This window comes from Platalea leucorodia, assembly GCF_965183815.1.
Source record: "Platalea leucorodia genome assembly, chromosome: W".
Classification (NCBI taxonomy): domain Eukaryota; kingdom Metazoa; phylum Chordata; class Aves; order Pelecaniformes; family Threskiornithidae; genus Platalea; species Platalea leucorodia.
Genome location: NC_138859.1, coordinates 36,169,835 through 36,182,345, shown reverse-complemented (window position 1 = coordinate 36,182,345; position 12,511 = coordinate 36,169,835). Strand labels below are relative to the sequence as shown.

The window sequence follows — 12,511 nt, the reverse complement described above, 5'->3', positions numbered from 1 at the left end:
CTTATAGCGTAATTCTTGTACAGAATTCTTGTATGGATGGTTGTCCATATTCTCCATAATTTTGAATTCTTGCAAATGTAGCCATATCGTATATATTCAAATCACTGCTAAATAGCAGTCTCTTTTTGCCTTGGGAATTTTATATATACAAATGTGCATATATATGTAAAATTTGTATATTTTCTCTAGACACCAATATATGTAAGTAAGGAGCATCATGCATAAAAAATTACAAGTCAGCTCTGTGTCCTACCCATATTTTGAGCTGAAAGAAAATACAAAAGCAGCTACTACAACTCCATGCTCATGCTAACATACACTGCCTCTCAAAAATGCTGGTAGCTTGGGTTCAGCTAATGGCTTTCATATACTATTCCCATGACTAAAATGTGCACTGAAGACTGAGGAAGCTCACATCTATTTGCAGAGGCTCTGTATATATTTCTTTCAGATGTAGTTATTTAGGATATAGAGAATGATCTCTTAAATGCACAATTTAATAAAAGATGGTAAACAAAGAAATGCAGACCATCTTCTTTCAAAGATGCTGCCTTATCAATCCATTATTCAATATTTCTTTTCCTATATCTAATATCTATATACTCTCCTATATCTAATTTTCTGTTCTTTCAGCACTTTGTGAGAAAATAGTTCTTGATACTCATCTTCACATCCTTTTTACAATGTTCACCTGAATTTCTTGCCTCCAGACATTGGAATTCACAGTGAACATATTCTAAAAATCAGAGGAAAAGAAAATTGACACTTACCACCACCAGGAGTGCAAGAATCCTGGGGGCTCCCCTAGTGTGATGTTTTTTTCCCATCTTATCTAAAGAGAAACAGTAAAAACAGTCTGTACTCTTTTTGTGATCACTGTGACTAAAAAGCATTACATAATTTATTCAGGCAGTAAAAAAAGAAGAATAAAAGATTTTGTAGTTATGAAAGGCTTTATCATCATCAGTCTGGGTGGCCGTATTACTTACTTTATCACACTGTGGTGGGTTGACCTTGGCTAAAGGCCAAATGCCAACCCAGCAGCTCGCTCACTCCCCTGCCTGAGCAGGACAGGGGGAGAAAATAGGATGGGTTGAGATAAAGACAAGAGATCACTTATCAGTTACCATCATGGGCAAAACAGATTCAACTTGGGGAAAATTAATTTAATTTATTGCCAATTAAAAAATAGAGTAGGATGATGCGAAACAAAATAAAAAATTAAAATAACACCTTTTCCCCCACTTCCCCTTTTTCTCAGGCTCAACTTTGCTCCTTCATTCTCAACTCCCTCTACCTCCCCACCCCCCATCCCCCCCTCATCGTCCCTGAGCCTCTGGGGGGTTACAGTCAGTACATAACAATTCTTCTTTGCCACTCCTTCCTCATCAAACTTTTCCCCTGCTCCAGCATGGGTCCTTCCATGGGCTGAAGTCCTTCAGGAAAAAATCTGCCAGACTGTGGGTTCTCCATGGGCCACAGTTTCCTTCAGGAAATATCCAACTGCTCTGGCATGGGGTCCTCCACAGGCTGCAGTGTGGATATCTGCTCCACCGTGGTCTCTTCCACAGGCTACAGGGGAATCTGCTGCCGCGCCTGGAGCCCCTCCTTCCCCTCCTTCTTCTTTGACCTTGGTGTTTGTATGGTTGTTTCTCACTTTTTTTCTTCACTCCTCTACTCATCTGGCGTTTGTGTCCTTTCTTAAATATGTTTTCACAGGGGTGCCACCAACTTTGCTGATTGGCTCAGCTTTGGTCTGCAGTGAGGATGTTGTGGAGCTGGCTGGAACCAGCTGTGTCCAGCACGGGGCAGCCCCTGACCACTTCCCACAGAGACCACCCCTGCAGCCCCTGCCACTGCTACCAAAACCTTGCCATGTACAACCAATACACACACTTATTAATTTAGCCGATGCCTCTTATTTTAGCAAAGCATGGTTTAGATTTATTTTTAAAAGATTTTGAATACAATTTTATTAAGGATATATTTTGTATCTCTCCACCATTAAGACAGGGGTTTATTTAAGTTCAAAAATGCATAACAAAAAAGTGTTAAAAAATACCCCTAAAGTTATCTAAAAGATTTTCCAAGAATAATTCCTAAGAAAAACATACAAGATACATGATTAATGTTACTGATTCAGCAGGTGGTAGTCTTCTCTCCACATCTGAAGTGGAGAGTGAACGTAATATGTGACAAATCTGACTAACATCAGAGTAACAACAGAGTTATAACCCATTCTCTCACCATGCAATGAAAATGTAAAACTAGTTTGGCTTGATTTGTCTGCACTGGCAAACTCTGTTGAATAGAGATATACTATCTATGCCTGCTTTCCTACCTGAGAACTCTGGTTTATTTAACACTGTTTTCAAAGGAAGTGCAGTTTAAGAATTCTTACCTTTGACTTCACACTTTTATTGTTGATCAACTAACACATTAGACAACATAAACACACTGTGAAAGCATTCTGGGTCTCTGCAATTCTTTACACGTCTTATATCTTAACCATTACCACACAATCATTTTATTAATGACATAGTCATCAGCTTGTCCTTAACTAGAAAACTAAAGAGTTTGAACTATAATAAAGCCAGTGTGATTGTTTAAGGAACTCTGTCACAAATAACTTAAGATTCTGTAGAAATCCATACAACACCGTTAAGAAGGTCAGCTCATCTTAAAACAAGGTGGAAACCAGGGCATTCTATATATTCCAAATTCCTCCAGTTAGAACTAGACATAGCATTATTTCCTGCAAAAATTGATAAAAATAATTGTTTAAATACATACCATATTCTGCTCTAGAGACAGAAGTAATGGCAGATGAAAGGAGCATTATTTTAATGAAATGCTTTAATATGAAATGTATATAAAGGTATATAAATGCTTAATATAAAAGGTAGACGGTGTTCATACTGCAAGAGGCACTGGTAAAGCTGGGATTTTTTCAAAAGAAAATAAAACTTTAATTCTCAGCTCCAACTTGATTTCCACACTGGATCCGACAGCCCAAGAGAGGCGAGGCTGCTGCAGCTACACAACCCCAGATCTAACCAGTAGTGAGGCTGAAGATGTATTCCCAGTAGGCGTACGCACACAGAGCACACATATACACCACATATGTATATACATATACATGGCAGGCCGCACAGATCACAGACAGACACTCAGAGCACACACATGAACACAGACAGCACCAACAGCCTCATCCTGCTCCCCTCTCTGGCTGAGCAGGATGGAGGTCCACCAGTGAGAATATCTATACATATGTATAATGTGGATCCCTCCAGCAGCTGGGCTCAGACACAGTCTGCCAGGTAGCTGCCCCTGGATCCCAGTCTCCCCAGTTGCTGGCACCTGGACATATGAGCCCCCTAGGCCATAGCCCCACTCCAGTTGCTGGAACTGATCGCCTCACACGCACATCCAGAGCTGGCTGGGACTCCCCTGGTCCCCCAGTAGCCAACCCCCAGTGGTCTCACCCTTAGACACACACACACACACGCCTGGCTCCCAGGCCACTTCACCTACTCGCCAGCTAGTCCGGCTTGATCTTTGCTAGCGCTCACACACTCACTTGCACACCTGCACTCGCTCCAGTTGTTAGCACCACAGACATATGGGCCTCTGACCCCTGGTCCCACCCCAGTGGCTGACACTTGTTTTCACTCACTCCGGTCTTTCCAGTCACTGGCACCCAGACCCTCACTCACTCCTGTTGCTTGCACCACAGACACACAGGCCGCTATGACCCGAGGTCTCACTCCAGTTGCTGGCAGTGAAGTCCAGTCACTCCGGTCTCTCCAATCACTGGCACCACAGCCACACAGGCCCTCTGACCCATGGTCTGACTCCAGTTGCTGGCACTCAGCCCCCAATACACACTCACGCACACACAGAGTGCATAAAGAATCCCTCACCCAGGAAAGAGTTAGAAAGTTTAATAAGAAGATAGGACAGACTGCACTGATCAGGTGCAGGGTATGACCAAACAAATGCACCGATCAGCACCTATTAACATGCAATCGGCCCTTTTATCCCCTTACTCCTCTATTTTCCCCACACTTGTTCCTCACCAAATCACCTAAATCCCTCCCCTTTCTCACCTTTGGCTCCTTCCCTAAACATACCATAATAAATCCTGTGCAGTCCCAAAATGCTCTTTCTCTGCATCCCATAATGTGTCCCATACCTCTAGGCAGCAACCCCTCTCAGTCCGAAAGGTGCTCTAGTGTTGACTCATTTTGATGGGTGTCACATCTGGACAATGGAGCTAAGGGTCTCTTGGGAGAGGCCCAGGCAGGGTATCTGTTTCTCCAAGTCCTTAATTTGGGTTCTTGCCTGTCCTGGGACCTCTGTGCTCCTCTGGGCTTGTGGAGATAGGCTTTTGATAAGGCCCATCACAGAGCTGAAAGCTCCTGTGATGGACCTGGGAGGAGTTGGGGCAGGGTATTATTACTTGGGCTTTCCCCCCCTTGTCTTTCTGGGCTCCTTTGTGGGTGTGCAGACAAGCTTTTATCACAAAACCTAACAGTGTTCATACTGCAAGAGGCACTGGTAAAGCTGGGATTTTCCAAAAGAAAATAAAACTTCGATTCTCAGCTCCAACTTGATTTCTGCACCCAACTCTCTTAAGAAAGTTAAGCATATATATTTTCTGTCAATAGCTTGCAGGAGAGGAATATATAATTAGTACACCTAAAAAGTTTTCTTCACTCTCATATGAAGTTACCTAATGTAATTTTGATGTATTATGTAAATGGGCACAACTATTCAAAAATCATTCTGCTGTTTAAAAATTATTTTAAGGGAGAACCTAGAGGCACTATCATTTCTGTCAGCAAAGTTGGCAGAATGAGCCAACTGCATGGAGCTTCATACACACACACACACACCCCCCGTCATGTAACAACAGTTAAGATATAAAAAGGACTTTTTAAAATGCAGAACTGTTGCCTAAACCTTGCCAGATAAAAATGTTAATTAAAAAGAAAAATATAAATAAAACCCAAAGCTACTAAAAAGGTATTTCACACTCCTCAAATGCACTCTTCTGAGGCGTGAGTGCTCCTCACATCAATTGGGAATGGCTTGGAAGGACTTGTTTCTGTCACCAGGAATACACATTACTTCTGGGATGTTTCAAAAGCAACGTACTGAAGAAGAGATGCAATATATAGTCAAAACCAAATATTGTTTCTGAAGTTGGAAAATCATTCAGTTAGAGTAAAAATTATGTCTGTGTAAAAAGCCCTCACAATGTCTACGCAGTATTTGAGCTCTTCAAAGCAGGGCTTAATGAGGAAATTATCTGATTCACAGATCTTACACTGGTCCTTTTTATTGGGACACATTTCATCTTGATAAATGTATTCAAAGAAGGAGCCTGAAGGGAATACGGAAGTTTGGGGGTTACTTGAGGGTTTTCTTTTCTTTGTTTTGTTTTTTAAAAAAATATGCATTCTGTTTCATCTGGTAGATATCAGTCTTTCTAATCATAAAAAGAATCAATCTTAAAAGAATTAATCTTAAAAAGAATTATGAAGAATTATTAATTAAAAAATTTACCCATGTTGTCAACTGTACCAATTAAGTTCATAACTGATGATCTATTAACCAGGAAATGCCTACCTTCCTGGTCCAGCCAAGCTAATGGAATTATTCCTTCAGTGTTGGAACCTAATTTCCAAGGATACTAAAGCATTAAAATATGTCGGCTAAGGATTAACTCTTGAAGGAAAATGTAGCAGCTTGGACATCAAAGGAAAGATTCTGGAGCAGAGCAGCTGCTTCTGTTTCAAAAATTTGGGTACCTCATCTGAATAGCCTTTTTTTAACCCTCATAAGAAAATGACGTGCTTTACATGAAATCTATTTGTGCTGGCTCCTTGCCATTTTGCCAATTGTACAATAACTACATATTTTGGGATGAAACAGCTGTTGAGTTACTTCAATCAGTTACTTCACACCATGTCTCTAGAAAGGAAGTAATTTGCAGACCAAGAGACCAGAGCTATAGTTAATAAACTAGAGGTCTCTGCAATCCAGAGATCCAGGAAAAGGCTAGTTGAACATGAGGTCCTACATTTTAGAGATGAAGGAAACAAAGCTTTGAAGGCTGTACTCAACAGGGACCACAAAGACATGGAAACCACAGTGCATCTTTTAAGTGAGAAAGACCAGCAGAGGGCTTCTGGAACTTACTGATCTGTGAATCAGTTCTATGAAATTTAAACTAGGCACAATGCATCACAAAAATGTAGAAATGCTTAAGACAACCATCTCTAAGTTATCTAACATCAGAGTAATTTAATGATATCCAGCTTAAATTTTCTTTTTCTTAATTTTGTTCCATTACTGTTAGTCACTTTCCCTGCTCAGATTATATATGCTTACTTCTTTTATGCTCTAATAGTCAGTTTTAAAGCTACTCTGAACTATTTCATCTTTTAAAAAATCCACCCAAACTGTTCTGGCAGCTACGGACTGCCAGAGCTGAGAGGGCATTGAGCCCAGACAGCCATGCTCTTTCAGGAGCGACCAAAACATCAATTTCCTCCTGTGCCACCTATGCCAATTGAGGGTATCAACAAAAAGTTAGAAGATCATCAAAAAGGAGCACCATCGATGCATTCTCTAACATGCATATTTATTAGAGAAAAGAGGGGAAATCAGAGAACAAGGGGTAACAAATCATAGAAAAAGTAATTATGCTAAGGCATGTAAAATGACATAGCAAACTGGCTTTTGCAGGATCAGAAATCTATGCTGATCAATGTAAACTGATACTCAAGGTTGTCACTGCTTTTTATTTTAAACCGACATATTTATTTCAATTGCACATGCTTGAAAGTTATGGAAGAAAAAAAAAAAGATGGGGAAAACATACCTCTGATAAAAATGTCTGGGCTGATTTCTGTGCTCCTACATGGAGCAGATATTCATATACGTACAGTGCTAATCTGAAAAATAAACAAACAAGACAATATTTAGTATTGTGCATTTGTTTGTTCCTCTTTTTAGAAACAAAGGATTTCAGAAATCAGTGTTGCACACTGTTTCCTTTCAAAAAACATTATGCACCAAGCATGTCAAATCTATTATCTATATTGAACTTTTAAAACTAGAACACGTAGGTCAATCTGAGCAGAGGTGTTTAAATAGTAGTTAAATATTATTAAAAAGACAAATTACTTGATGTCAATATTTTAATGATATTTGGACAGGTGCCCAGTTAGCTAACAACTGACCTACTGCTGCCTATTTGCCCACTATAGCATGATTACTGTAATTATAATATGTTCATACAGCAACCCAGAATATTTTTCCAAATCAAAGTTTTTACATGTAGAATGTGTCAAGCTGTGAGCACATGTGAACAACAGTCTGTTTATTGAAAGAACATGAAAACTTCAAGCTCCATCAGGAAAAGTAATTACAGAATCCATGACACTACTGTAGTACAACCACATCTCTTAAGCAGAGCATAAACATATTTTTAGATTTATTCAGACATGCATCTTTGAGTACTGATGACAACACAGCTACAAATTATTGTCACAGTTCCAGAAGGAGCTTCACAAAAAGGGAGCTTCAGCAGGCAGGCACATCTCCAAGTAAATCAATAGAGCTGTGTCCTGGTTTCAGCTGGGATAGAGTTAATTTTCTTCCTAGTAGCTGGTATAGTGCTGTGTTGTGGATTTAGGATGAGAATAATGTTGATAACACACTGGTGTTCTGGTTGTTGCTAAGAAGAGTTTACACTAGTCAAGGACTTTTCAGCTCCCCATGCCCTGCCAGGTGCACAAGAAGCTGGGAGGGGGCACAGCCAGGACAGCTGACCCAGACTGGCCAAAGGGCTATTCCATACCATATGATGTCATGGTCAGTATATAAACTGGGGGAGTTGGCTGGGGGGGAGCGATCGCTGCTCGGGGACGTGCTGGGCATCATGCGGCGGGTGGTGAGCAATTCTGTCATGTATCACTTGCTTTGTATATTATTATTGTAGTAGTAGTATTATTATTATTATTACTGCTACTACTGCTACTACTACTACTACTACTACTACTACTACTACTATTCTATTTCATTTTACTTCAATTATTAAACTCTCCTTATCTCAACCCATGAGTTTTCTTACTTTCACCCTTCCAATTCTCTCCCCCTTCCCACCGGGGAGGGGGAGTGAATGTGCGGCTCTGTGGTGCTTAGTTGCTGGCTGGGGTTAAACCATGACAGTCCTTTTTGGCGCCCAGTGTGGGGCACGAAGCGTTTGAGATAATAACAGATTAACCAGAGTGTATTAAGGAATTTGTATCTGTTAACAGTTGCTGGTCATAATATTGATTCATCTGCTCTCGGTATTAGTCTACCTGATCTGCACCATGCTCTTGGTTTTGCAGTACGTGTTAAAGATTGGTGTTGGGTTTTGCAGTTTGCTGTGCTCTGCCGTGATTAGTGGTGTTTTGCCTGGGAGATTTGTTATTAAAACACTGACCTTGAGCGCTATCTGGTATTTGGGTTCTCTACTGAAGCCATTACTGTACTTCGGGTACCACCTCATGGAGACAATTAGCAATTATACCTCTTCCTCTGAGGGGCTTTTTATGGAGGAAATACAGAATGGCACCCTCACTGCCTTCTTCTATGATGTTTCCTCCTTCATTACAACAACTTTTCAGTATCTTGAACATCCTTGGGTAGTTAAGATATATCCATTGGTAGTTCTTGGGAATATTGTTTTGGTTTTGTCTAAGGTTAATAAGCAGTTTAAGAATATCATCCAGAGATCTGCCCCAAGGCTGGATAGTTATGAGGGGCAGGGTGTGTGGGAGAGTATGGGCAAATGCCTAGGACGGTGGGCCCCTCCAGTGTTTTGGAATTTCACCCCTGAACAAGTGCAGAATCCTGAAAAATTAGTAGAACATTTGGAAAAAGTATGCTGTCACCCTGATATTCTAGGGAGACACAAGTCACTGCAACGTGCTGGGGCCTGGCCCATGCCTACCGAGCCGTATTCAACGCTATTCAGAACCCTCAAGGGGAAGAGAAGGTCTCTGGATCTGACGACAAAACAACAGGCGCGGGGGCTATGCCAGCCCTGGTGACAGGCACTGCAGCTACGCCAGACCCGGTGACAGGCACTGCAGCTATGCCAGCCCCTGTGACAGGTGCTGCGGCTATGCCAAAGAACCAGCCCGTGCGAGTATATCAGTCGCCCCTATACACAAGAAGAAATACACAAGAAAATCAGCTCGTTTAGTAAGGGCTGATGAAGAATCAGGGCCATCACGACAACAGGAGGAAGAGGAGGCAGAACCCACAAATGAGACAGTAACCACGCAATCCCTGTCCCTGAGTGAGTTGCAAGATATGCAAAAAGATTTCAGTCGTCATCCAGGAGAGCACATCGTCACCTGGCTGCTCCGACACTGGGATAATGGGACCAGTAGCCTGGAATTAGAGGGTAGGGAAGCCAAACAGCTGGGATCCCTTTCTAGGGAAGGGGGCATTGACAAAGTAATTGGAAAAGGGGCACAAGCCCTCAGCCTCTGGAGGCGACTTCTGGCAGCTGTGAAGGAAAGGTATCCCTTCAAGGAAGATTTTATGTCACCCAGGCAAGTGGACCACCATGGAGAGAGGCATCCAGTACCTGAGGGAATTAGCCATGCTGGAGGCGATTTATAATGACCTGAACAATGAGCAGTTATCCAAAGATCCAGATGAAATCCAAAGCACACGACCCACGTGGCAGAAGTTTGTACAGAGCGCACCATCATCGTACGCAAACTCATTGGCAGTAATGACATGGAAAGATGAAGAAGGACCAATGGTGGATGAAATGGCTGGCCAACTCCGACAATATGAAGAAAGCCTCTCTTCCTCCCTACGGGATTGCATCTCAGCTGTGGAGAAACTGCCTGATGTGGTAGCTGAGAAATTATCCCGGGAGTTCCAGTGATTCAAAGAGGATATGTCCTACTCCTCACTTGTAAGGACCAGTATCTCAGCCATTAGGAGTAAGCGTCCCTCTGTTCAAGAGAGAAGATATAGTGGATACACACCACAGGCCACCCTGTGGTTTTATCTGCATGACCGTGGAGAGGACATGAGGAAGTGGCATGGAAAATCTGCCTCGACCCTAGAGGCACGGGCACATGAGTTGCAAGGAAAAACAATCACAAAGGAGGGTTCTTCCAGGAAAATTGCTGCTCCAGTTTCCAGTGAGCAGTTCCCCAGACAGAGCAGAAGGGCTGATTTTGCTTCCGGTCTTAATAAAGGGGCTTTTGATTCACATGTACAAGACGTGAGTAACGAATGCTATGACCAGGACTAGAGGGGCCCTGCCTCCAGCCAGGTGGAGGGAAGGGACAATCGGGTGTACTGGACTGTGTGGATTCGATGGCCTGGCACATCAGACCCACAGGAGTATAAGGCTCTAGTGGACACCGGTGCACAGTGTACCCTCATGCCATCAAGCTATAAAGGGGCAGAACCCATTGGTATATCTGGAGTGACAGGGGGATCCCAACAGCTGACTGTATTGGAGGCTGAAGTGAGCTTAACCGGGAAGGAGTGGCAGAAGCACCCCATTGCGACTGGCCCAGAGGCCCCGTGCATCCTTGGCATAGACTGCCTCAGGAGAGGGTATTTCAAGGACCCAAAAGGGTACTGGGGGGCTTTTGGTATAGCTGCCTTGGAGACGGAGGAAATTAAACAGCTGTCTACCCTGCCTGGTCTATCGAAGGACCCTTCTATTGTGGGGTTGCTGAAGGTCAAAGAACAACAGGTACCAATTGCTACCACAACAGTGCACCGGCGGCAATATCGCACCAACAGAGACTCCCTGATTCCCATCCATAAGCTGATTCGTTGACTGGAGAGCCAAGGAGTGATCAGCAAGACTTGCTCACCCTTTAACAGTCCCATATGGTCAGTGCGAAAGTCTAATGGAGAGTGGAGACTAAACAGTAGACTATCGGGGCCTGAACGAAGTCACGCCGCCGCTGAGCGCTGCCGTGCTGGACATGTTAGAACTTCAATACGAACTGGAGTCAAAGGCAGCCAAGTGGTATGCCACCATTGACATCACTAATGCGTTTTTCTCAGTCCCTTTGGCAGCAGAGTGCAGGCCACAGTTTGCTTTCACTTGGAGGGGGGTCCAGTACACCTGGAATCGACTGCCCCAGGGGTGGAAGCACAGCCCCACCATTTGCCATGGACTGATCCAGACTGCACTGGAACAGGGTGGGGCTCCGGAACACCTGCAATACATTGATGACATCATCGTGTGGGGCAACACAGCAGCAGAAGTTATTGAGAAAGGGAAAAAAATAGTCCAAGTCCTTCTGGAATCTGGCTTTGCCATGAAACAAAGTAAGGTCAAGGGACCTGCACAGGAGAACCAGTTTTTAGGAATAAAATGGCAAGATGGACGTTATGAGATCCCAATGGATGTGATCAACAAAATCACAGCCATGTCTCCACCAACCAGCAAAAAGGGTTTTTGGAGAATGCATATTCCAAATTACAGTCTCATCGTAAGCCCTCTCTATCAAGTGACCCAGAAGAAGAACGATTTCAAATGGGGCCCTGAGCAGCAACAAGCCTTTGAACAAATTAAACAGGAGATAGTCCATGCTGTAGCCCTTGGGACAGTCCGGGCAGGACAAGATGTGAAAAATGTGCTCTACACCACAGCCGGGGAGAACGGCCCTACCTGGAGCCTCTGGCAGAAAGCACCAGGGGAGATTCGAGGTCGACCCCTAGGGTTTTGGAGTCGGGGATACAGAGGATCCGAGAAGCCTGCTATACTCCAACTGAAAAAGAGATATTGGCGGCATATGAAGGGGTTCGAGCTGCTTCCGAAGTGGTTGGTAGTGAAGCACAGCTCCTCCTGGCACCCCGACTGATGGTGCTGGGCTGGATGTTCAAAGGGAGGATCCCCTGTACACATCATGCAACTGATGCTACATGGAGTAAGTGGGTCACACTGATCACACAATGGGCTCGAATAGGAAACCCCAGTCGCCCAGGGATCTTGGAAGTGATCATGGACTGGCCAGAAGGCAAAGATTTTGGAATATCGCCAGAGGAGGAGGTGACGCATGCTGAGGAGGCCCCACTGTATAATCAGCTGCCAGAAAATGAGAAGCAATATGCCCTGTTCACTGATGGGTCCTGTTGTCTTGTGGGGAAGCATCGGAGGTGGAAGGCTGCTGTATGGAGTCCTGTACAACAAGTTGCAGAAACTGCTGAAGGAGAAGGGGAATCGAGTCAGATTGCAGAGGTGAAAGCCATCCAGCTGGCTTTAGATATTGCTGAACGAGAAAAGTGGCCAATGCTCTATCTCTGTACTGACTCATGGATGGTGGCAAATGCCCTGTGGGGGTGGTTACAGCAATGGAAGCAGAGCAACTGGCAGCGCAGAGGCAAACCCATCTGGGCTGCCGCATTGTGGCAAGATATCGCTGCCCGGATAGAGAACCTGGTTGTAAAAGTATGT

At 43.6% G+C, this 12,511-nt stretch overlaps 1 protein-coding gene across 27 annotated transcripts in view; it reads right to left on the bottom strand.

Annotated features, from left to right (window-relative positions):
* LOC309601609 (single-stranded DNA-binding protein 2-like) overlaps nucleotides 1–12,511 on the bottom strand; it is a gene marked incomplete at its 3' end in the record, with an annotated part of 225,153 nt that overhangs the window by 151,303 nt on the left and 61,339 nt on the right. For 24 of the 27 annotated variants that reach the window (XM_082334722.1, XM_082334711.1, XM_082334736.1 and 21 more), the window contains exons 2-3: nucleotides 6,893–6,965; nucleotides 771–832 (exon numbers count right to left, since the gene is read on the bottom strand). In XM_082334722.1, coding sequence (XP_082190848.1) covers nucleotides 771–832; nucleotides 6,893–6,965 — 135 coding nt within the window. The remainder of the gene's footprint in view (nucleotides 1–770; nucleotides 833–6,892; nucleotides 6,966–12,511) is intronic. The other 3 variants (XM_082334723.1, XM_082334729.1, XM_082334730.1) reach the window with 1 other exon arrangement.